The 22,102-nt window shown below is 53.9% G+C and overlaps 12 protein-coding genes across 12 annotated transcripts; 8 read left to right on the top strand and 4 right to left on the bottom strand.

The window, feature by feature from the left end:
* Positions 1 to 27: 27 nt before the first annotated feature.
* Positions 28 to 1,433, top strand: CLAFUR5_12631 (Ribonuclease T2-like; the record flags this gene model as incomplete). The annotated part of the gene is made up of 2 exons (XM_047911779.1): positions 28 to 347; positions 434 to 1,433. 2 exons carry the CDS (start codon positions 28 to 30, stop codon positions 1,431 to 1,433), a joined length of 1,320 nt encoding a protein of 439 aa, XP_047768373.1.
* Positions 1,434 to 1,719: 286 nt separating this feature from the next.
* CLAFUR5_12630 (uncharacterized protein) lies at positions 1,720 to 2,426 on the bottom strand (the record flags this gene model as incomplete). Its single annotated transcript, XM_047911778.1, has 2 exons — positions 1,720 to 2,312; positions 2,366 to 2,426. 2 exons carry the CDS (start codon positions 2,424 to 2,426, stop codon positions 1,720 to 1,722), a joined length of 654 nt encoding a protein of 217 aa, XP_047768372.1.
* Positions 2,427 to 3,633: 1,207 nt separating this feature from the next.
* CLAFUR5_12629 (RecQ-mediated genome instability protein 1) lies at positions 3,634 to 4,362 on the top strand (the record flags this gene model as incomplete). Its single annotated transcript, XM_047911777.1, has 1 exon — positions 3,634 to 4,362. One exon carries the CDS (start codon positions 3,634 to 3,636, stop codon positions 4,360 to 4,362), a length of 729 nt encoding a protein of 242 aa, XP_047768068.1.
* Positions 4,363 to 4,551: 189 nt separating this feature from the next.
* On the bottom strand, positions 4,552 to 4,947 carry CLAFUR5_12628 (uncharacterized protein; the record flags this gene model as incomplete). Its single annotated transcript, XM_047911776.1, has 1 exon — positions 4,552 to 4,947. The coding sequence occupies one exon, from the start codon at positions 4,945 to 4,947 to the stop codon at positions 4,552 to 4,554; it is 396 nt and encodes a 131-aa protein (XP_047768069.1).
* A 699-nt stretch (positions 4,948 to 5,646) lies between these two features.
* CLAFUR5_12627 (Acid phosphatase) lies at positions 5,647 to 6,762 on the top strand (the record flags this gene model as incomplete). The annotated part of the gene is made up of 2 exons (XM_047911775.1): positions 5,647 to 5,902; positions 5,966 to 6,762. 2 exons carry the CDS (start codon positions 5,647 to 5,649, stop codon positions 6,760 to 6,762), a joined length of 1,053 nt encoding a protein of 350 aa, XP_047768467.1.
* Positions 6,763 to 7,696: 934 nt separating this feature from the next.
* CLAFUR5_12626 (uncharacterized protein) lies at positions 7,697 to 8,443 on the top strand (the record flags this gene model as incomplete). The annotated part of the gene is made up of 1 exon (XM_047911774.1): positions 7,697 to 8,443. One exon carries the CDS (start codon positions 7,697 to 7,699, stop codon positions 8,441 to 8,443), a length of 747 nt encoding a protein of 248 aa, XP_047768261.1.
* A 1,293-nt stretch (positions 8,444 to 9,736) lies between these two features.
* Positions 9,737 to 11,386, top strand: CLAFUR5_12625 (Nitrate transporter; the record flags this gene model as incomplete). Its single annotated transcript, XM_047911773.1, has 2 exons — positions 9,737 to 9,888; positions 9,985 to 11,386. 2 exons carry the CDS (start codon positions 9,737 to 9,739, stop codon positions 11,384 to 11,386), a joined length of 1,554 nt encoding a protein of 517 aa, XP_047767817.1.
* Positions 11,387 to 11,918: 532 nt separating this feature from the next.
* On the bottom strand, positions 11,919 to 12,332 carry CLAFUR5_12624 (40S ribosomal protein S20; the record flags this gene model as incomplete). The annotated part of the gene is made up of 2 exons (XM_047911772.1): positions 11,919 to 12,024; positions 12,085 to 12,332. 2 exons carry the CDS (start codon positions 12,330 to 12,332, stop codon positions 11,919 to 11,921), a joined length of 354 nt encoding a protein of 117 aa, XP_047767818.1.
* Positions 12,333 to 12,680: 348 nt separating this feature from the next.
* CLAFUR5_12623 (CUE domain-containing protein 3) lies at positions 12,681 to 14,639 on the top strand (the record flags this gene model as incomplete). The annotated part of the gene is made up of 1 exon (XM_047911771.1): positions 12,681 to 14,639. One exon carries the CDS (start codon positions 12,681 to 12,683, stop codon positions 14,637 to 14,639), a length of 1,959 nt encoding a protein of 652 aa, XP_047767819.1.
* A 1,229-nt stretch (positions 14,640 to 15,868) lies between these two features.
* Positions 15,869 to 16,856, top strand: CLAFUR5_12622 (uncharacterized protein; the record flags this gene model as incomplete). Its single annotated transcript, XM_047911770.1, has 3 exons — positions 15,869 to 16,260; positions 16,381 to 16,628; positions 16,681 to 16,856. The coding sequence occupies 3 exons, from the start codon at positions 15,869 to 15,871 to the stop codon at positions 16,854 to 16,856; spliced, it is 816 nt and encodes a 271-aa protein (XP_047768264.1).
* A 518-nt stretch (positions 16,857 to 17,374) lies between these two features.
* On the bottom strand, positions 17,375 to 20,574 carry CLAFUR5_12621 (mRNA 3'-end-processing protein rna14; the record flags this gene model as incomplete). The annotated part of the gene is made up of 2 exons (XM_047911769.1): positions 17,375 to 19,624; positions 19,717 to 20,574. The coding sequence occupies 2 exons, from the start codon at positions 20,572 to 20,574 to the stop codon at positions 17,375 to 17,377; spliced, it is 3,108 nt and encodes a 1,035-aa protein (XP_047768262.1).
* A 523-nt stretch (positions 20,575 to 21,097) lies between these two features.
* On the top strand, positions 21,098 to 22,080 carry CLAFUR5_12620 (uncharacterized protein; the record flags this gene model as incomplete). The annotated part of the gene is made up of 5 exons (XM_047911768.1): positions 21,098 to 21,187; positions 21,240 to 21,305; positions 21,361 to 21,672; positions 21,710 to 21,875; positions 21,932 to 22,080. The coding sequence occupies 5 exons, from the start codon at positions 21,098 to 21,100 to the stop codon at positions 22,078 to 22,080; spliced, it is 783 nt and encodes a 260-aa protein (XP_047768263.1).
* Between the last annotated feature and the right edge of the window lie 22 nt (positions 22,081 to 22,102).

The raw sequence follows: 22,102 nt of genomic DNA, 5'->3' as shown, positions 1-22,102 counted from the left end.
AGAACGTAGCAGCATAGATCGATTGCTATGGCGTGGGTTGAAAGATTACAAAATGCTTCCTCCTCCCGTCTGGAAGGCTTCTTGCCCAGCAAGCCAGACTTCATCCACAAGATGCCCTCTCCACGCACCATCTCGGGCTTCGCCCTCTCAGCCATCGGCACAGCACAACAAGTCCTAGGCAGCCTCAGCAGCCCCGTCTCCCGCCGTGCGGATCTAGGAGACTCCAAGACTTGCTCAGGCGGCCAGCTCTCTTGCCAAAACACCACCGCCCAGCAAGACCTCTGCTGCTTCAACAGCCCCGGCGGCGCCCTCCTTCAGACCCAATTCTGGGACACAAACCCTCAAACGTAAGCACTGGAGGGTCGAAGGCATCGTCTGTCCCAGACATCACCATGTGGGTCTCGAGCATAGCTAACACCTCTCTGTTTGGCAGGGGCCCCGTCGACTCCTGGACAATCCACGGCCTGTGGCCCGACAACTGTGATGGCACCTACGAAGCCAACTGCGACGACAACCGCGCTTACACCAACATCACCGCCATCCTTAACTCCTACGGCAAGCAGGATCTCGTGTCGTATATGAATACCTACTGGCCCGACTACAAAAGTCAAAACGAGCAGTTCTGGGAACACGAATGGAGCAAGCATGGAACTTGTGTCTCTACTCTCGACCCAGATTGCTATACGTCCTACCAACCGACCGAGGAAGTCCCTGATTTCTTCCAGCGGACTGTGGATCTCTTCAAAACACTTCCATCTTACACATGGCTCGCGGACGCCGGGATCTCGCCTTCGTCGAGTCATACGTACACCCTGGCACAGATCGAGAATGCTCTGGCTAAGCAACATGGTGGTTTCAAGCCATACGTCGGCTGTGCATCAGGCGCGCTCGATGAGTTGTGGTATTTCTACAACGTTCGTGGATCCGTGCAGAAGGGAACATTCGAGCCTTCGCAGTCGTTGACGAGGTCGAATTGCCCGAGCTCAGGAATCAAATACCTTCCAAAGTCTAGCGGTGGTGGTTCACCAACTTCGACCATGACTGCACCTGGCTCCAGCCCCACGTCCTCGCCTGGTGGCACTTTCAGCGGATCGGGATACTTGAATGTTGTATCTGGTGGCAGTCAGAACGGATGCATCATATCTGCCGGTACTTGGTACACCTCTGGCACATGCGCGACCATCACTGCGACCGCCTCTGGTGATGGCTTCACCCTCAAGTCCTCGAAGGGCAACTGCGGTGTAGTCTCAGGTGAGTTCACGTGTGGTTCTGGTGTCACGAGCACAGTCTTCACCGGCGAGGGCAACACTCTCGAGTACAGCGGCTCAACCGCTTTCTCGACAGACTCAACGCCTTCCGGCAGCACTCAAGCTAAAGTGTACCCTGGCAGCAGCAAGGCAACCAAGTTCACGATCGCATGGCAGAGCAGATAGACAGATAGACATATAGACGAGACCTGAGAGTCAAAGCAAAGTTTTCTCTTGATTACAGTATGCAACTATCCCGTGTCGCTATCCATGCATGTTACAAAACGCCCAGAATGCTGTGATCCATCGCTCTGTACTCGTGTCATGTTGTGGGTCGCACTTTTTCCATGTGGGCTGTCTCAGGTGTGAGTCGGCCTTGAAAGTCATGTGCACCAAATGCAAATGCTCCATCACTGCGCCCGCTCTATCTTGTCTTCGTGATGTATTCGTGCGCTTCGTGTGTTGTGGCAGTTTAGAAGAGGAAGAGAGCACCGGCAGCCATGGCGCCAAGAGCAAGGATGCTGCTCATGCCGATGGCGGCGGCACCGCCCGGGAAGGTCTCGACTCCAGATGGCAATGGGAATGCGCCGGTGCCGCTTGGGATGGCACCAGTACCAGTGCCAGTGCCGATGATCGAGCTTGAGTTGCCTGGAGCAGAGTACGGTGGGAAGGGTGCGTATGGGGTGGCGACAGGTGCCTTGGTCTCGGTAGTGGAATCGGCGCCGATGGTGACGGTGCTGGCCGCATTGATGGTGCTGGTCATGTGGACGGTCGAGTCGAGCTGAGAGCTGGAAGCGCCGATGACATCGCCAGTGGTAGGGCCAACCTCGTTGCTGCTGAATTTGGACGAAGCAGAAGCCTCGCGACTGGTGGTGATAGTTGTGGTCTCGGTCACGACTGGGTTGCTGGCGGACGATGTTGGGCCGCAGTCTCCAGCCGGGACGGTGACGGTGTACACAATCGTGCTGGTGGTGATCGGCTCTGACAAGGCAGTAGCAGCGTGGTCCGGGCAGATGGACTTGGTCGAGGTGGTGGTCTCGTACACGACCTTGTAGCTGTTGCCGGCTGTTGTAATATTAGCCTTGGTCGCACATTGAGCGCGATTCGGTGTTGCTTACCAGCGGTTGCCATTCCAGCCATGGCGGCGGCGGCAGTAAGAGTGATGAGCTTGTTCTGCATTCTTGCTGTGTCGTGTGGGATGTTGGTTTAGCGAGTGTGGTATGTATGAAGGATGTGGTGGTGGTGAGGAAGGTGATGGTGTTGGAACGAGTGTAGCTTCTTTGTTGTTGTGAGGTTTTTCTGAATCAACGCGTGTCTGATTGTTTATTGTGCGTGTGGAAAGCGCAAAAGAGCGAGCAGGGGTCACGGCGCAACCCGCCGCGAATCCTTGCAGCCGCATGTGATTCAGACTGAGTCCCCCGAGCACTTCTTCTCCTATTGAGCATTGCACAAGCAACACAATGGGTATCTGCATGCGCATGATAAGGGAGCACGCTCACATGTCTCCGAGTTGATTTACGAGCACGCGGAGTACGGTTTGCCAAAGCACAAATGCCTTGAAGCGAATTGCACCAGGCCCCTCGCGCAGTGGTGCAATGTTCGCTCTTCGTGGGCAGCAAGCAAGTTGCTGAAATCCAGCGTACTTACTCTGGGTTTCTACCGATTGGAGTCTCTACCACTCATGTAGCATACTCAGAGCGAGGCTTTCGTTGCGGAGGGAACTGCAAAGCTTTATGGGAATGCGTCAAAGGCGGTTGCAAAGCCCTCAGTCCCGTGGAGACCTTGCTCTCTCGCCACCTTCACTGCAACTCGAACTGCGAAAAGGATCACCGTGAGGAAAGCGTTACGCGTTCTGAGCCTGACTTTCCAGATCGCACCTCTGGGCGTGAGCAGCACTCACCAGCGTGATATTTCCTGGTGGAATGCGTCAAATGAAACACAATGTGAACAGCTCCGTATCTGAGACCAGCAATGTGGCTCAGAGTTACACAATAGCTTGAGTCTGTCTCACTGCACGACGATAGCGCCCACAAAGATTATCGTCGAGCGTTCGACTTCGTCTTCTTGTATGAGGGACACCGATGGAGATATCGCAGTTCGGAGGTCATGTGTCATCGAGAGATGGCTGGTCTGCAACGATGCTTGTAAAGAATCAATGTGTTCATGACACGAAGCTACACCCAAGTGTCTGCTTGTTCATCCGACGATATAGATCAAGGTGTGAAAGAAGGGGGAAGTCGCGTTGCAGGTAAGGTTTTAGATCTGACGTCTGTGCTGAAGTCATCTCAGGAAGGAAAGTGCAGCCGAGGCCATCTCGAAATCGCGTCTCGTTCAAAGTTCCTCCTTGACATTAACATCGACAAACATGTGAGCAACGAACTACAATATGCCGCCATCAACTGGCGACATGCAGCAAGTCACCACAGATATTGCCAGCGCTTTGGCTGCCAAGCACATTCCACCCACTCAACAATGGCTACAGCATTTCTCGCAGTCCATCAGGCTCAACACGCCCCTTCAAGCTTTGCAGAAGACTGCTGAGTTTCGCCTCCTCGGGACAGATATTACTTCGTCGCTGCAGTCATTCCCGCGTTCTGTCTTTCCCGCTGGCATAGCAAGTCCGGAAGTGAAGGAACAGCGTATCCCGGGACCCGTGCCAGTCCAAGTCCTTGACAGTGAAGACATCGGTCGCAGTCGATGGAGCCAAGTCGAAGCGATCGAGATGGAGGAGCGAGGCGAGACTCGCAAGGGCCACGAAGTCATCCGTGTTGTGCCCGACGAGGACGATGCTGATCCAGCTTCCACTGCAAATTCTGGTGCGGGGGGACCTTCCGGTCCGCACAAGTTATTGCTTCAAGACACGAAAGGCAACAAAGCCTATGCTTTCGAGCTTGAACCTGTCAACGGAATCGACGCCTCCCTTTCCATAGGAGCGAAGCTGGTGATTCGCGACTTCGTGGTGGCTCGCGGTGTAGTCATGCTCACAGCTCGCGGTACAGAAGTTCTAGGTGGGAAGATTGATGCCTGGGATAAGAAGTGGAAAGAGGACAGAAAGAAGGTCCTCAAGCAGAAGGCAGGGTGGACCGAGAATCCGACAGCAAACGCGGTTGATTGAGCACTTGGCTCGACGTCGACTCTGCTCAACAACTCTGCGAATGCTTTGCGTTCATTTTGAGCCCATCGACAAATTCAGCGATTCAGGCACATTCCACCGGCTCTCATTTCAAGGCCCAGACATCGACTGCTCTCCGCAATTCCCAGTTTGCCATTACCATCGACTCGATGATACCGACTCATGATTCCATCAGGGTACATACGGCGGAGCGCTGGCTCGCCTTTTCGCATCCTTCTTGTCTTGTCGCTTGTCTAGCCAACGCTTCACAGCATTCTTCTTCTGCGGAAGTGGCTCTTCAGTGACAGTCCTGTAGGCAGGTGGCCCGATGGGAGCATCATATTGACCAGCATATTTGTCTGCAGCGGCATCGCCTTCCCTCTGGACTGAAGCCAGCGGCCTCCCGAACGCCAGCGAGCCGATGCCACAATTCGCATTGATCGCAATCGTCGCACCATCCCCAGGATAAATATACTTCTTGCCTTCGGCCCATTCCTGAAGCGACTGCAGACGCTCCACGCTGTTCATCTCAGAAACATACTTGGACGACCTGCGAACCCTAACAGCTTCCTCTTCTGTCGACGCCATATCGGAGCTGATTCTCACTTGCGGTCTGGCTCGTCGAAGCGGTAGTATTTCTCGCCAAGTGCCTAAGCTCAGACTTCACGAAGCTTGGAGATTCTCTGAACGTGGTTCGAGGGATACAAATGAGGTCATACGTTGATCCTTCGGTCAGTACATTGCGTGATACCATGTACAATCTTTCATCGGGGTGGCACGCCTCTTATGCTGCGGAGTCAATGTGAGTATGCTTGATGTTGTGAGTAGACGCGTGTCTCTTGATGCAGCAACAGCACGTGGCTGCAGAAGTGTGCGTGGAGCGGTGCATCGGCCGAGCCGTGTTCAGCTTGTTGAATGGCGACATTGATGAATCATCCTTCGGGCTTTCTCTCGAAGTGGCACAAATAGCGACTCCAGAGTGGCACAATAATATCCGCCGTTTCCGTGCCACGTGCTAAGGATATCAGCAGCAAGTGGACAACTACTCCAGGGTCCCGAACATTGCATCTGGATCGTTCTCTCAGTACGTACGCCAAGGTCTTCACCACGATGATTGTTGAGACCCCTTCACGCCTCCGGGATGGCACGATTGATGGAGCTGCAGACGAGATGCAGATCCAGAGCTTAACTCATCCAAGCTATATCAGGAGTGCTTGACGCGAATTGTCGAAGAGCAACTTTTGGGCTCGTGTCATCCTCCCATAACTCGGACTCTGACCCATCAGCATGCGTTTCTCTGTTACCGTAGCTGCGACTGCAGCTCTTGCTGCATTGCCAGCGCTCGGCCTGAACATCCTCATGGGCAACGATGACGGCTTTGGTGCTGCTCAACTTCGCGAGTTCTACCGCCTCCTCAAGGCTGAAGGCCACAACATCGTAGTCGTTTCAGAAGCCGATAACCAGAGTGGTATGGGTGGCAGAGCCGTCTTCACAAACAATGCATCGCTTGCACGAAACAGCGAATACGGCCTCATCAAGGCTGGTGCACCATCCATCGGCCAAGATCCAATCGATAAGAACATCTGGTACTAGAACGGTACACCAGCCGCTACCGCTTTCGTGGGCCTCGACTATGTGATTCCCAACTTCACAGACTTCAAAGAGCCAGATCTGGTTGTACCTGGACCGAACTTCGGTACGAACTTGGGACCATTCCTTTACACACTCTCCGGTACTGCGGGATATACCTACGGATCTGTCGGTCGTGGCTACCCAGCTATTGCTTTCTCCGGTGGGAACAGCGAACAACGGTCGTACCAATGGATCAACAAGACCACCGCTTCAGGTCACCCAGACCCAGCCACCATCCAGGCTCAACTCGCCGTCAAGGTCGTCCAAGCTCTCGTCAAGAACACCAAGAAGGGCGAGCGTTTGATGCCTCTCGGCTACGGCATCACTGTCAACACTCCATTCATTACCTCCCTCACCAACGATAGCTGCATCAACCCACCCTTCGTCCAGACGCGCTTGACTGGCGGTGCCGATTACGATCTTGCAGTCTTCAACAAGACCAGTGGGCTTTTCACGTATGCCAATATCGTGCCTGAGGGTGGCAATGTCTGCATCAATGGCGACTGCAGCTTGCCAGGCGAGACGGAGGTCCTGAACAAAGGATGCCAGAGCTCAATTTCGGTGTTTACTGTCGATTATGATGCGCCAATTGGATCGGCGCAGACTCATATTCGCCATAAGTTCAACTCTATTGGGCCGTATAATGGTACCGGCGAAGGTAATAAGACTGCACCAGGATATGGCAATGGGGGGCATGGTAGTATGCCATGGGGATACCAGTCAAATGGCACTAGGCACCATTGGAGTGCTAGGTGGAACCTGGAGGACTAGAGGTGAGGTGCTCACGATGAATGATGACAAGCTGGAATGCTATGGCTAGACAACGGCAGAACTCACTGTATCAATAGCACGCATGATACAAGATAGATGGTGTACAAGAACAACCTCTAGGACGTTGCATATTTAGTGTCTCAGATTCGAGTGCTTTCCAGGTAAAGGGGGGTTTAAGACTGTCCATATCGACCCTTTATGAGCGGTTAGTCTCGAGATTGGGCTGACGTCTCCGCTATGTTGTCCGGTGACATCGACGTGAGGTGCCAACAGCTTTGTCTCCCGATGGCCCCGGTTGAGGTGAATTTGAACACTATCACTAAGAACCCGCCGTGCTTTGAGACGTAATCTGCGAGACGTCTCACGCCTCACTTTCCCTCACTTTCAATGCGCCTGCAAAGATACATAATCATTCTAGACGCTAGTGCTATCACCAAAGAAGCAGAAACTGCATCCGTGGCGCAAGCTATACCATCGGCGTGTGCACAGCTCGGTTCGAGTGATATGGTTGTCATATCACTCGTGAGTTGTGTGTTACTGGCAACCATAAGTCCGATACGGGGTATTCGTGCTTTCTCTTACCTGAGGCTATTGCCTGAGGTCTTCTTTTTGCTTGTTCTTTTTGCATATTGGTGACCTTGTGTCGCAAGAACGATTGAGTAGTCTGCTTAGTGCCCTTTGCAACGAATGCAATCGCTGTTAGATATTCACGAATGGAATATCGTGAAGATATACCATGTAATATGGACCGAGATTCTAGCATACGATTGCTGGGACTACTGTCGCTACAGTGAATAGTGAAGGCAGCCGTGCTTGTTTCCGTCATGTTGCAGTCATATTTAGGAGCAGCAAGATCGATCGTCGTGCAATCGACACCAATCACACAGCAACAAGAGGGACGCGAAGACTTACCCACAGCAAGAACCACAATACCATGTGTCAAATCAGCCAATTTGAGTACAAATGCAACTCTTCAGCCTGCAAGACTCCCGAAAGAACGGATACTGAAATCAACGTCCTCCGCTATTGTGACTGGTACACCAACCGTCAGCCATGCACTGGCATGAAAGCATCCATGAGCGACGAGCACTCCCACGAACGCAAACATACCGCAACCAAGACCGTTCGTATCAAGAAGTGTCGGTTGTGTCAACCAGCGATCCGCCCAATTGAGCAAGGCATCTGGATCGGTCTCCTGCTCCTCACAGTCGTGTCGATCTCCTACTGCGGAAGTTCTTCGTCCGACGTCTTCAATTGCGCCTGGTGCCTGGCGATGCTACACGCCTTACTGTTGACCTTCCCGGCTGCCTACCGTAGACCTCAAGAAATCGAGACGGTCCAGAGGAGCATTGAGATTTCCCCCACACCTGGCAAGACTTGCGCGGAATACTGTAGCAAGCTACAGACGTCTCCACGAACGACACATGTCGCGGTAGACCTCGCTGCCAAGACCATTGGGAAAGAACAGGTAGGGCAGCAGCGGCTTGTACTGATTGCTGCGAGTATATACATGGCCTCGCATCTGATGTCGGAGCCGGAGGACGCGCACAAGATACAGGAGGTCGTGGCTGTCGACCTCTGGCAGGCGTATCAGAAGCTGTTGGACCGGGCGGACGAGCTGGTCACCGGCGAGTTGGTCTGCCATGGCGCTGATGTGTCGAAGCTACCGAGACCATGGTGAATTTGTGAATTTCAGGGAGGCAGCTTGACATGTTGTTGCTTGGCAAGCAATGCACTTCTATCTCCAGGATCCCGTCGTTTGGTTTGCTTACTAACCACTGTTTCGGCAGCCGGCAGTGAGCCCTAGAACTATCTTGATCGACTTCGTGACTTGCACGCCTCAGCTTCTGCAACAAAAGCCTCAACATGAACCTTGACCAGCACGACAATCTATCAGGACCGCCCAGATTGCTCCATCAAGCGCTGTTCAGCACAGGAAGCCCTGCCTCGAAAAATGTTCACCCTACGGTCAAGCCGGCCCATACTTACACAACCGCGTCTTTTGTTATCAACCAGATGTGAAAGAACAAGACCGCGGAAAAAGACATTCTCACATGTATCGCAAGGAGAATGACTGGCACTGCTACTTCAACACAGTCATGTCTCGCCATCGATACCGGGGCCTTATCAATGCAAAAGCACGGCTAATCCTGTAGAACTACCGCATCGGGAAATGGTCGAGATAAGTCTGATAAGGGAAGAACTTCACACCCGGCAGGCCTCCCTCACTCCTGAATGGCGTTCAAGCTGTACCAATGGGGACCCCATGATTATCGCAGGATGCATGCGATGTCAACGAGGTTGTCTCATGCCGATAGCCTGATTCGTTGTTCACGTTCAAGGTAGTCAGCACGCTTCTTGAAAACCGTGGGCAGCGACCTCTATCATGGATGTGCTGTAGCCCCGACACTCGGCTCTTGACGTCGACCCTCATGATGGCATCCTCGGTACTGTGAACAGTATCTGCTGTAGCGATACACTCCTCGACGGAATGAGCTGAACTTGACGCGGTGAGTAGATCCAGACATAGTCCAAAGACGCCTCCTGCAGGACGAACTCCTCGGTGGGAGAACATGGAGATAGACGCGCCATAGTGCCCAGCCCAGGTCGTGCGTTGACCTTATCAGAACCAAGCATTGGCCAGCCACGCGAGACTGTACGTGTTGACGAACTTAGAACACTGGAGCGTCTTTCGAAACACCCCTGTCAGAACAGCATCCGCGGACTTGTTTTTGTCAGGGCGTTTGGTGAGGTGTTCAAAAGTTTGTTACTGTCCGGAGAAGCACAATACGTAGTGCTACACCGGATCGAGGCTATGGAGTATAGAAGAAAGCGTTGTGCTTCTGGGATGGCTCTGAAGCTACACCCAGCACTGACAGCTTTGTGAATTGGACAGTGATACCACGACGAGACTGACGGCCACTGTTCTTGGATTGTCGTCGATATCGAGAGCAGGACTCCGAGGCTTCACACCATGGGCTTCTCCATATCGTTACTTTGGAAGGCGCCTGAGGTCAACCCATTCAACCACAAGGCCCGATCAGTACCCGTCTTTAATCCCATCAACAAGTATGGGAGGGTGTTTTTCTTCTCGTGGTTTGGTTTCTTACTCGCGTTCTGGTCGTGGTAAGTTCTGTTTCGTGACGGCATACAGTCTCGCCCGCGGATGTCTGCGAGGTATGCAAGCCAAGCGTCCTGTGGCACAATGCTGACGACCACTAGGTATGCCTTTCCACCACTCCTCCACGATATCATCGCCAAAGATCTAGGCCTTACCCAGATTCAAGTCAGCAACTCTAACATCATCGCTCTGGTTGCGACACTCCTTGTTCGCCTGGTGGCAGGACCGGCCTGTGATCGCTTCGGGCCACGCAAGACGTTTGCAGGATGTCTACTCATTGGCGCTATCCCAACATTCCTCTCCGGCACAGCATACAACGTCCATCAACTCTACGCACTACGCTTCTTCATCGGCATTCTCGGTGGTAGTTTCGTACCATGTCAGGTGTGGACGACCGGTTTCTACGACAAGAACATCATCGGCACAGCCAACTCCCTGACAGCGGGTCTAGGTAATGCCGGTGGAGGCATCACATACTTCGTCATGCCCGCCGTGTACGAGAGCCTTATCAGCGATGGTCTCACACCACATACCGCGTGGCGTGTTGCATTCATGGTCCCCGGCGTCCTGATAGTGGCTGTAGCGCTTGCTTTACTGTTCCTCTGCCAGGACACACCCACCGGCAAATGGTCAGAGCGCCAGACAGCAACGATCGACACCACCCAGCAATCACAAGTCGGCACCATCGTCGACCTCCCCACCAGCACCCCTGACTCCCAGCACGCCTCCGGCACCTCAACACCCCAACACGGCCTCATCCTCGACGAAAAAGACGAAAAGCACCTCCACAACTCCACCACCAAAGACCCCGAATCCCAAACCGGCTCCAGTCAAATCCTCTCCACCGCCAACCTCGAAACCATCCAAAACCCCTCCCTCAAAACCATGGCGCAAATCGCCATCTCCCCTCAAACCCTCGTCGTAGGCGCCTGCTACTTCTGCTCCTTCGGCGCCGAACTCGCCATCAACTCCATCCTCGGCACATACTACGGCGTCCAATTCACATCCCAGAACCTCAGCCTGCAGCAATCGTCCAACTGGGCGGCGATGTTTGGACTGATGAATGCGTTGTTTCGACCGTTGGGAGGGGTTGTGAGTGATTATGCGTACAAGGCGAGTGGGCAGAATGTTTGGAGTAAGAAGATTCTTCTGCATACGTATAACATCATCGCGGGTGCGTTCTTGTTGGCGATTGGGGTGACGGGTCCGACGGATCTGGCTACACTGGTGTGTCTGGTTGGGATCGGGTTTGCGTTTTTCCTTGAGGGTGCGAATGGGTTGAACTTTTCGCTGGTGCCGCATGTGCATCCCTATGCGAATGGTGTGGTGTCGGGGTTCACGGGGGCTTGTGGAAACCTTGGAGGTATTATCTTCGCGATCATCTTTCGGTATGAGGGCAAGGACTATGCGAAGAGTATTTGGACTATTGGGGTGATTATGGTTGCGATCAATTTAGCGGTTTGTTGGATTAAGCCGGTGGCGAAGGCGAGGCCTGGGCTGTAAGGACACATATGGCGGATGCGGATGGAATAGTACACAATGTTAAAGCATGATATCTCACATCAACGATGATATGGTTACATGACTCAGTCAGTCCCCATGGTTTCAATCTCCCACTTATGTTCTGCATTGGAACAAAAATGAATAGCTGCGTGCACTTGAATAGCAGGCGGAGCTCCAGTCGGAAAACAGCTAGCCTGTGGCACCTGTCCCGAAAGCAGCAAAACCGTGGCATCGTTACCAGCCGTGAATCCCGTTCTCAAAGTCCTCACAGGACATGCAAGCCAGGCGCCCGGCATGGTTAGTGGCCGCGTCGTATGCAATAAACCGCGATGTCGAAAAGCCTTCCTGGTCTCAATCCTGTGGACTTTAGCCAGACACAAACGAAAGTCGGGCAAGTGATAAGATCAGGTAAGAGCGTTTGTGGCAGGAAGCACCGCGTTTCAATTCGTGATACGCTATCTGCTTGCCATCTCTTGTCAGGTTATTGCTATCCTGCTCTGTCGAGCCTCGACAGCCATACTGAGCCACCAGCTTATGCGGCAATGGTAACCTCAACCTCAACACCAGCCTCGATGTTGATGATGATCTGCTTGACGACCTCGGTTGGGGCGTTCAAGTCGATCAGACGCTTGTGGATTCTGTCCCGCAATCAGTCTCCTGCCCGTGGTACTCACCCATATCTCATTGTCCCAACTTACCTCATCTCGTACATGTCCCAGGTCTTGGAGCCCTCACCGCAAGGAGTCTTACGGGTGCTGATCTTGAGGTTCTTGGTTGGGAGACGGACTGGGCCCTTGACGCGCAGTTCCTTGCTCTTGGCACGCTGGATCAGCTCCTCGCAGACCTTCTCGAGCGAGGCGACCTTGCGGGAAGTGAGGGTGATGCGGATCTTGTGGATCTTTGGCGCATCGAGCTGCGAGGTCTTCTTTGGGTCCTGGAAAGACATGGTGCGTGGTTGTTCGTAAGGGTTGGTGGTGAGGTTTTAGAAGTGTCGATCCGACTGCGACGATATTAGTATGTGCTTTCTGTACTACACCGCGTAGTTGCGCGCTCACCTCGGTCTGTTTGACTCGGTAACGTGAGATCGATGCAGAAGAGAAGTTCTGAGTCGTGCCTGCTGCGAATTGAGGTGGGCGTACCAAGATTTTCGGCAGCGGCCGTGCGCTAACCCAATGTAGAAGCAGCGATCGAAACGTTCCTCCATGTCTACTCATCATAACCATTGTCAAGTACTTCACCTCCTCTTTCGTATGGGCAGTTTCACCTCAAATACCTCTCCACACAGTCGACGATCATGAGCCTTCCGCCACTGGCACCCTTGCCACCTGCCAACATTCGCCTCAGCTTGGGACCTGAGGAGTGGGAAGCATGTTTAGAGGCGTGGCTGACATTATCTGAACTCACGCTACGATTGCCTGCTTCAGACTTCAGCACTGCGGCCAGCGAAAAGGGCAGCTTACCTGCCTTCCTCACATCGTTCTACCAAGAAGTTGCACACCTCCCGCCAGGTGACACCACCTTCAGCAGCTCGAAAGCCGTTCGGCTTCGCAAGCTCGCATTCAGGTTGTCATCTCGTGCTCTGACAGAGCCATCTTCCACTTCACCTACTCTACTGAGCTGGACTTTCCTGGCCGACTTCTGTCATGTTCATCTCAAGAGTTCCGCACTACGGCAGCAGCTCAATGCATTGTGGAAGGCCAAGTCCGAGCTTCTCACACCAGTCATACGGAAGACGAAAGACTCCTTAACCAAGCTGCTAGAGGCGAAGGATGTTGCAGGTGCAATGGGCTATCTATCGACACTGGCTCCTGTCTTGCATGCCTCGGCGGACATGGGAGCGTTCTTCATGACCGGGTTTGACTTCCTGGACTCCTTGATATCGGCATATGCTCGAACACTGGACAATGCACAAAAGAGGTCAATATCGACAGTCGCTTATCTGGGCCTCCTTGCTCTTGTTCGTACCGAGGTACCTACAACATCCGTTTTGTCTGATCATCTTTTCACGTTGCGAACGGCGGCAGACAAGTCCACGCCGCAGGCATCGCTGCTGGCAGATGTTGTCACCAATACTGCACTGGTCGCGAGACTACGGCACGCAATTAGTGGCAAAGCACCCGAGCGCTTATCCAAACTCTTGGACACGCTTGTAACTTATCGTTCTCTAAGCATCGCACGACCCAGAAAGCATGTGCACAGAAAGCAAAGCAAGGGCAAGGCAAGGCAGGCACATCCGGATGCCGAATTCCACATGCATCGCATGAGCCTGGTCACACAAATGCAGGATCTCTTTCCGGACCTTGGCTCTGGCTTTGTACTCAGATTGTTGGACGAGTATGAAGACAGTGTCGAGCAGGTCACTGCACATCTACTAGACGAGTCTTTACCCGGGCATCTGTCTGGTCTTGACAGGACAGAGCAGGCTCCAGTCTATGATACGGAGCCGCAGTCAAAGATCGATCATCTGGCACCAAGATCGACGCCACCCCCTAAAGATCACTACATACCTGAGCGCAGGAACGTGTTTGACGATGACGAACTTGACAGACTGGACTTTGACACGAAACGACTCAGAATCGGCAAGCAGAGGATGAGTACTGCGCAAGAAGATCAGCCAAATAAAGCTGCAATTCTATCTGCTCTGGCAGCATTCGATTCCGATGACGACGAGCGGGACGACACGTACGATGTCGAAGATGTCGGTGGCACTGTTGATACCGCTCATCCTGATGGCGAACCAGGTCCGGCGGCACGAGTCACAAACGAAGAGAATGACATGGCGCTTTTCAAAGTCTACAAGTCATCGCCGGAGCTATTTGGCCGCACTTTCGACGTCAGAAAGGGACAACCACGACAAGCGCTAAAGTCACAGACAGGAATGACAGACGAAGCGATTGAAGGCTGGGCCATAATGCTGCAGCGTGATCCCAGGAGAGCCAAGCGATTGGAAGCGCAAGCAGGAGGCTACGACGGGCGGCAAACAGAGCTCGCTAGGACATCGTATCGTGAGAGTCCGGGAAATACAGAAACAGAAGATTCGGACGCGCCTGGCGGAAGGGGTGGATTCCGTGGTCGTGGCAGAGGTCGTGGCGGTAGAGGTCGCGGACGAGGCGGGAACGTTGCTGGACCCTCGGGTGAAGCAAGTACAGTTCAAGCTCAAAGACGGAAAGAGGCGAACAAGAGCAGCAGAGCGAATCACAACCGGCGCGATGGGAGAGCCAAGAAAATGGCACGCGGTGGATTTCCAGGGTGAAATTCCAGCATCACCCGAATGTCCATCGATATCTGCCGAGTCGAACCCAGCGCCGATCTGGTATCCCTAGGACAAGAAGAGACCAGGAATCGAACACAGGATCGTTCTGCTGGACCCTCGAAGTGCTCTCAGCTGGCAATACCGACGCCTTGACAACCTTTCGGCCAGCCCGCGCCCCACAGCCTGATCGACCACTCCCAGGCTTCGCAGATCGACCTACCACCAAACACGCACCCATCCTATACCACTCAAGACGACCAGCAGGCCCACCGCAATACTTTTAGGTATATATGAATTAAAAAGGCGGTCACATGCAACGGGGATCATGGCCTATATGGCCAGTCTCAACAGCTGCGTCGTAGGATTGCACCGCATGCAGCAGTTGTTTGAGACACCGGCTTGGCATCCGAGCACTTCCTGGAGCACGTATTCGATTCGGCTCGACCGTCCCGCATTCTACACCTGAGGCGTGGAGTCTCCTCACGTGTTGTAGATCGAGGCGAGAGTGAGAGTAAAGACTCACATGGCTGATCAGCCTGTAAGGTTGTTGTAGTCTGCCTGAGTAGGCCTATCCTCAAGGGAAGCGCAGGACAAGGAAGGTACACCCAGATTGTGGCCTGTCTGAGTAGGCGTGGACTGGATGTTTGGGCAGGACAAGGGGGATATACTGATACCGCACCGTGTCGCACAAGACACTCCCCGGATTTTTTTGCTCATGTGGAGGGAGGTGAGTTTCGTCGGCCCTGGTGGGTGGTTGGTGCCATTCTGGTCTGCGCGTTGTCACTGCCTTACTCAGCGTTGCGATTGCGCTGCCGACGACTGCCAACTTTGCGATCTACAGCCACGCAACGAACCTGACGCTTATACTTCAGCTTCCAGCTACATAAATATCGCACGACCTGCCACACCTGTCTCAGTCCGCATTTCTCTGCTGACAAAGATGCCATACAGAAACGACTCCTCATTCTCGTAATGCACAGCATGCGCCGAGTACCCTATTCCGTCCTTCAGCGTGAATCCTGCCGCGACTGTATGCATAGGGTGCCATGTACACGAGCTCGGCGATTGCAGCTACATGCGAACCCAGCCTCATACCTGCATATGCAGACACCCTGCGACTGACTAAATCCTGCTGTGCAACATTGCGCGCTGCAAATGCCGAGGGTATGCCACCTTGACACGACCGCCCCATCGTCTTCCTCAGATTCCCTCCGCCTGCCAAAGCCACCATGCTCACAAACCCCACCCCACTCCACTGCCTCATAATCAGCGCCGGCATAGCAGGTCTCACCGCCACTCTTGCCCTCCTCCGCTCCGGCCACCACATCACAATCCTCGAGAAATCGCACTACCTCACAGAAACAGGCGCAGCACTCGGTCTAGGTCCTAACGCATCGAGCCTACCCATCGATCTCGGCTGGGACCGTGCCTCCTCGGGCGCCATCGCTGTCAGAGGTCTTACCTCGATTGATGGCGAGACTGGCGAGCCGAGAGCTCAGATGGATCTGGAGGAGTTTGCGAAGAGGTGGAAGAGTCCGTGGTTGAGTGTACATGGGGTCGATCTGCATCGGGAGTTGAGGAAGTTGGGTGAGAGCGCTGAGGGGTTGGGGAGGGAGGGGGAGTTGGTGCTTGGTGCTTGGGGCGAGGGATGTGGGTGTTGATGTTGAGAGGGGCAGGGTAGAGGTTGAGCATGGAGGGATTTGTGAGGGGGATGTTGTGGTTGGAGCTGATGGGAATGGAGTGTGGTGAGGAAGGACGTGGTACCTGAGGCGAGACTCAGCCCTGCGGGGAAGAGGTGTTATAGATGGCTTGTGGAGAGGGAGAGGCTTATGGCGGATTCTGGGACAATGTTCCTTACTGAGGAGGAGGGATACATGAAACACGTCGCTGGGCCGGAGGGGAAGTTTGTGATGTATCATTGTCGGAAGAATACGATGTTCAAGTTTGCGGTTTTGTTGCCGGATGATGAGATGGATGCTGAGGGTGATGGTAAGGCCCAGTCGTATCAGCATAGCCTGTCATCGGAGTTGACGAGATACAGACTTATACCGACAAGGAAACGAACGCACAGTCCTCTCACGACGCAGCACATTCGCCCCACCCACACGCAAACTCCTATCTCTCGCAGGCGAAGATCTCAAAGTATGGCAGCTAGTCGACATGGCTCCACTGTTTGATAGCGGGCGCTCTGTTCGCAATGCCGAATGTTTGTCATAGTTATGATGAGAAACGGAGTAGTGAGGAGAAGTTGGCGGTGTGGCGGGAGGTGAGGTCGAAAGACAGTTGAGACGGCGAAAGGTGGCATCGGTCGTGATGGAGGTTGATAATTATTGCATGTATACAGCACGAAGACGAGAAAGTGCGACACGTCCGCATCAATGGAAGATGAAAGACACGTTCTGACGACCGTTTAGTATTCACGGAGCCTTTCGTTCTCTGCATGTACGCCCAGAACCACGCGCTAAGCGTCAATAGCTTCTAATGTACAAGAGCTCTCCTTGCTGCAAGCTCACTCCTCCGACCAGTAAGCCATAGCCTATTGCGTGAAAGCAAAACGCCCTCCAATGTCCAGTCAACGCCGTAGTCCGTATCTCCTTGATGCGGCCCCCAAGATGCGGCAACAGCGCTGCCGCTGCCTTGAAAGCTGCGCTACGCCACCAGTCGTGAGATGCCGCATGGTGCGATACATGTGACCCAATTCTTAAACGACCAGTCTTCCACTCCAGTGCTCAAAACTACTGCGCACGGGGGAATTGTGGTAGCTGTCCAGCTTGGTACATCGCCTTCGCATGATCCACATTCACCGTAGCAAGGAACGGCACTATCTTCAATGGATCAAGGCGCGTTCCAGTGTAGGAGCGTGCAGGTGGTAGCGCACCCAGAATCTCAAGAATCTTGGGCGGGATAGGAGGAGGGCCAGGTGGGAGGCCTCCCGGTACGAAAGTCTTAGTCGCGAAACCGCCTCCATGGGTGACGTTGCCGGTGGGAACAGTAGCGCTGCCCTTGTTGATGCGGACGCCGGCGTTGCCTGCATTGCCCTTGAGAGGCGACTCGGCGCGCATGAATTTGGTACGTTGGGAGGTGTCGGCGTCAGAGTCGTCGAGAGGACGCTTGGGGCTGGCGAGGTATGGGCCGTTAGGTCCGAGGATAAGTTCCTGAGCCCGAGGGCTTGTGGCGCCGAGAGGGTTCTGTTCAGGCGCGAGCACTTGCGGAATGTCGGTCTTGGGCCGTGCTTGTGTTGGGCTCAGCAGAAGCTGTACAGCGACAGCATCGAAATCGGGAAGTGTAGAGCGGTGGCTGAAGCGGTTGATCTCAGGCTCCTCAGGGTATAGTTTTGCCATCAGTGCTTCGTTCTTGACGATCTCCGCATAGTCCCCGTACTTGCTCTCCCAGTCGTGCATGAAGACGAGTAGTGGACGGCATCTCTTGCGACGTTGCTCGAGAGAGTATCTCTCCGCATTGTTGAGCTTGCTGATGGCACCCTTGAAGACGACGCGAGCATTTGTGATGTCTCCCACATTGATCATATGCTTGACGTACTCAAGGATGAAGATGTGGTCCTCTGGGAAAAGCTTCGCGCCTCGTTGAAAGATCCTCTCGGCGGCGCCATCTCTGTACCCATGCCATTCCATGAGAGCTGAAGCAATGTACACAGCGCTTGACAGCATACCACGTGGACGAGCCTCGACGAAGATGCCTCGGAAGCCCTTTACGACCTTGGTATTGGGATCTGCGCCTTTCTTCGCCGGCTTGCCTTGACCTTGAACACGGCGGAACGCGCGCATCTTAGCAACCCAGGCATACGAAATGGTGCGCTTGAGGGTGTCAAGCTGAGCTGCGAACGAAGACTTTGCTGCATCGAGTTCGGCCTGCATCTGTTCTTGTCGAGTCTTGGGCTTTGAAGCATCTTCGTCATCATCAGCTTCCTCGTTCTCCATCTGCTCGTCCTCTGGCGGTAGTGAATTGTAGTGCTCTTGTATTTGTGCAGCAGTGAACTTGTCCTTCTGCTTTGTCTTGGTGACAAGAGTGTAAAGTGCGGTAAGCAAGCCCTCGAATGGCACATCGAGCTTCTCGCCATTGGCGATGAGGACATCGTCCGTGTTTCCGGTGGCAAGATTGGCCTCGATGCGATCGGCCTTCAACAAAGCAAGCAGGACCGACTCGGGATTTGCAGCAATACCCTTCTCCAGAAACTGCTCGCCTTCGGACTCCAGCTGTGGTTGTGTGAAGCACCACGATGCGGCGTCATACCAGATCTCCGGGTAGAACGTTAAGAACATTGTAGCCTGGCGATAGGCGTAAATCACACGCTGCCGGTACTTGTCGTCTTCTGTGCCTTTGAACACTAGCGGGTCTTCGTCGCGCTCCCACGCGATCCATGCTCGCCACTTCTCAACCTGGTCACCGAACTGCTCCTCGCCAGCAAAACCATAGATCGGCGGCAGTTGCGGCAGCGAAGATCGATCGAGGCCATCAAGCTTCTGGTCCAGCTGCACCTTGGCTTTTCGAGCTTCCATGTAGTGTTGACTCTGCTCCTGAATGTGCTTACGGGCGGTCTGTCGGTTGAGACTGTGTTCGAATGCCTCATACTCCTTCCACAGCTTCATGAACTCCCCGTTCGGGATCTTGATGGCACGCTGGTAGGCCGCGCGGAGGAGGTCGGCCTTCTGCATGTCTTGCCAGCCGGTACCACCAACACTGCCAGGCCCGTCTTTCATGAAGTCGATGTACTCTCTCCAGAGTTGACCTGCAGCAGGGTCAATGCCGACATGGTCAAAGGTCATGTCCCACGCCTTCATCAGCTCTGCGCGATTGACGCCGTTTGTGTCGTTGATCAGTGGCAATGCTCGCCGAACGTGGTCCATGTAGAACTTCCAAAGATCGACGTTCGGTATCTGCATGAGGCACTTGTTGAGGATGTGGACGATTCTGTCTGTCTCGTCCAGCTTCTTCTCCATCGCGATGTACCCGACCCACAAGACGACCTATTGACATGTCAGCACTTTTTCGAGATCTAGAGTATGCTGCGACGAAAGTGTGCATGTGACGCTTGAAACTGTGGGAGATGGAAACATACCGCCGTAGGGAAGACTTTCAACATTCTCTCATAGACTTCTCGTGCATAGTCGTACTGGCCTTTGTCGAAGTAATGGTCGATGAGTGCACTCCAGGCATCCGTGTCACCTTTCGGGTCATCTTTGATACGATCCTCGAGCTGGCCGACTTTGTCGTGTGGTAGTCGGGCTGGGGGCTGCTGCACTGCGCCATTGGTCTGAGGCGGAGGTTGCTGCACTTGCTGCGGAGCGGGTGTTGCAGCAGCAGGTGTCTCTGCGGCGGGCACTGGAGTTGGTGCAACAGATGCCTGAACGGAAGCCTGAGCAGAAGCCACTGGTGAGACAGTCTTACCCTGTTCTGGAGGCTGCACTGTGAGATCAGGTGGGGCATTTGATGAAGAAGACTCAAGCACGGGAACAGTGGTGGACCCATTTAGACTTGTGGTAGCAGAAGCAGCCGTGTCATCTTGTGGTGCACTACTTAGATTAACATCCTCCGCCTCTGAGACTGCCACCGCACCGAGACCAGAATGAGAACCGGCGTCTCCATTCAGTTGTGAGGGCGGCGGCGGGGCGCTCGCATCTTGCTCTTGCTCATCATCACTTTCTTCTACTATGAAGCCTGCGACTTTTTGAGGCGGTTTGGAAGGTGCGTCGGTCTGGGAAGGAGTCTGTATGGAAGGCTGCCCGGGCTGAGCTACCGCGATCGTGTCCGAGTCTGCGCTCTCGCCGTAGTTGATGCTCGAAGGATCGTAGTCTTCGTCTTGTTCGGCCTCGTCGCCGCCGTTCTGCTGGTGTTGGGACGGATCGTAGGACTCGCTGGCGCCGTCGTCGGGGGTGTCACCGTAGGTAGGTGGATCGAGGGGATCGTACTCCGCCATGTCGGCGACCTTGCGCGCGCCGCGCTGCTCTGATGTCGTCGCTCTCGCTCTCGCTGTCCGCCACGCCTATGTCCGCGCCCCGGTGAGTATCCACTTACTGGTTATGATGGAATTCTGTGCGATAATGCGCGCTGTGATGTGGTGTGAAGGATGCTGGATGTGCTTGCTGGTTGCAGTGACAATCGCGAAGGAAAGCTCACTCTGGAAACGAAGTCGCTGAGTCAGCGCTGGTCCAAGCGCATCGGCGTCGCCCTCGTGAAACGCCGATGGCCTCGATCCTGCAGGTTCACATCCACTTGAAAAGGAGTGAATGATTCTTCACGTGCTGTGGTCAGCTGTTGTCCCTGGTAATTCCCTACGAACCGAGGACACGTGGAGCGCAGCCTACTGGAGTGAGAGTGGCAGAGCATAGCCACCAGAGCAGGACCGAGATCGATCTGCCCAGGCAAGCTTACATACACTCTCGTCCTCGTCAGGACAAAGAACACTTTCCTTGGCCACACCATTCGACCACGATTGCACCATGTCTTCATCACAACGGAGAGCACACAGTATGCGGATCCCGCCGTTCTTCCGGAGGCTCTTCAAGTTCACATCTATGGACTTTGAAACAGTACGCCACTCTGTACCACATGTTCATGGATACCAAGGCTGAAGCTCAATAGGCAGTATGGGAAATGACGCATTTGATCATTGCTCCGAAGAAAGTCTTCAGGAACATCTACTACCATGTATGTCTTACCACTTCGAAGCCACTTTACTCCAGGATATTGACACGATGCACAGAAACAAACGAAGAACACATACCACCGAGCAGATCCAGCTTTCTCATATCTAATGTCCCTCTTCCTACTTTTGACTGGACTAGCATGGGGATTGGCGTACGCAGATGGCTTCAGCAGAACGATACGAGTGGCCCTCGTCTTCGTGCTCGGGCACTTTCTGGCCGTGTCATTGCTAATAGCCACGGCGATGTTCTTCTTGGTAGGCAGAGTGCTGGGCAAGCGGAGGCAGGGACTGTTCGGACCGCCTGTTGGAGGAGAAGAAGGGCTGGAATTTGGGTATTGCTTCGATGTGAGGTTTGACCTGAGCACCAACGTAGGGTTTCCGGGCTCTTTTGCTGATACGCTCTCAGGTTGCGATACGAGCATTCCTACCCGTCTGGGTCTTCCTCTACGTGCTACAGTTCATCCTCATGCCGCTCATCGCGCAGGATTACTGGGTCTCAAACCTATTCGGGAACACGATGTACCTCTTGGCATTGAGCTACTACTTCGTGATTACATTCCTGGGCTACAATGGTGAATACCTTCAACTACTGTCCTGTCCATCCACATTTGACTAACCGTGTTATTAGCACTACCCTTCCTCAGCAGAACAGAGATCCTGCTCGCACCCATACCAGTCCTGGTGATACTGTGGCTCATCAGCCTCTTCACCTTTGACTGTGCAACGAATCTAGCACCGGTACTATGGTGTGGTGTGAGCTTACGGAAGCCAGTGTAGAAGTACTGCTCGCGGAGGCTGT

This window comes from Fulvia fulva, chromosome 11 (genome assembly GCF_020509005.1).
Source record: "Fulvia fulva chromosome 11, complete sequence".
Lineage (NCBI taxonomy): Eukaryota > Fungi > Ascomycota > Dothideomycetes > Mycosphaerellales > Mycosphaerellaceae > Fulvia > Fulvia fulva.
This window is presented reverse-complemented; position numbering and strand designations above follow the sequence as displayed.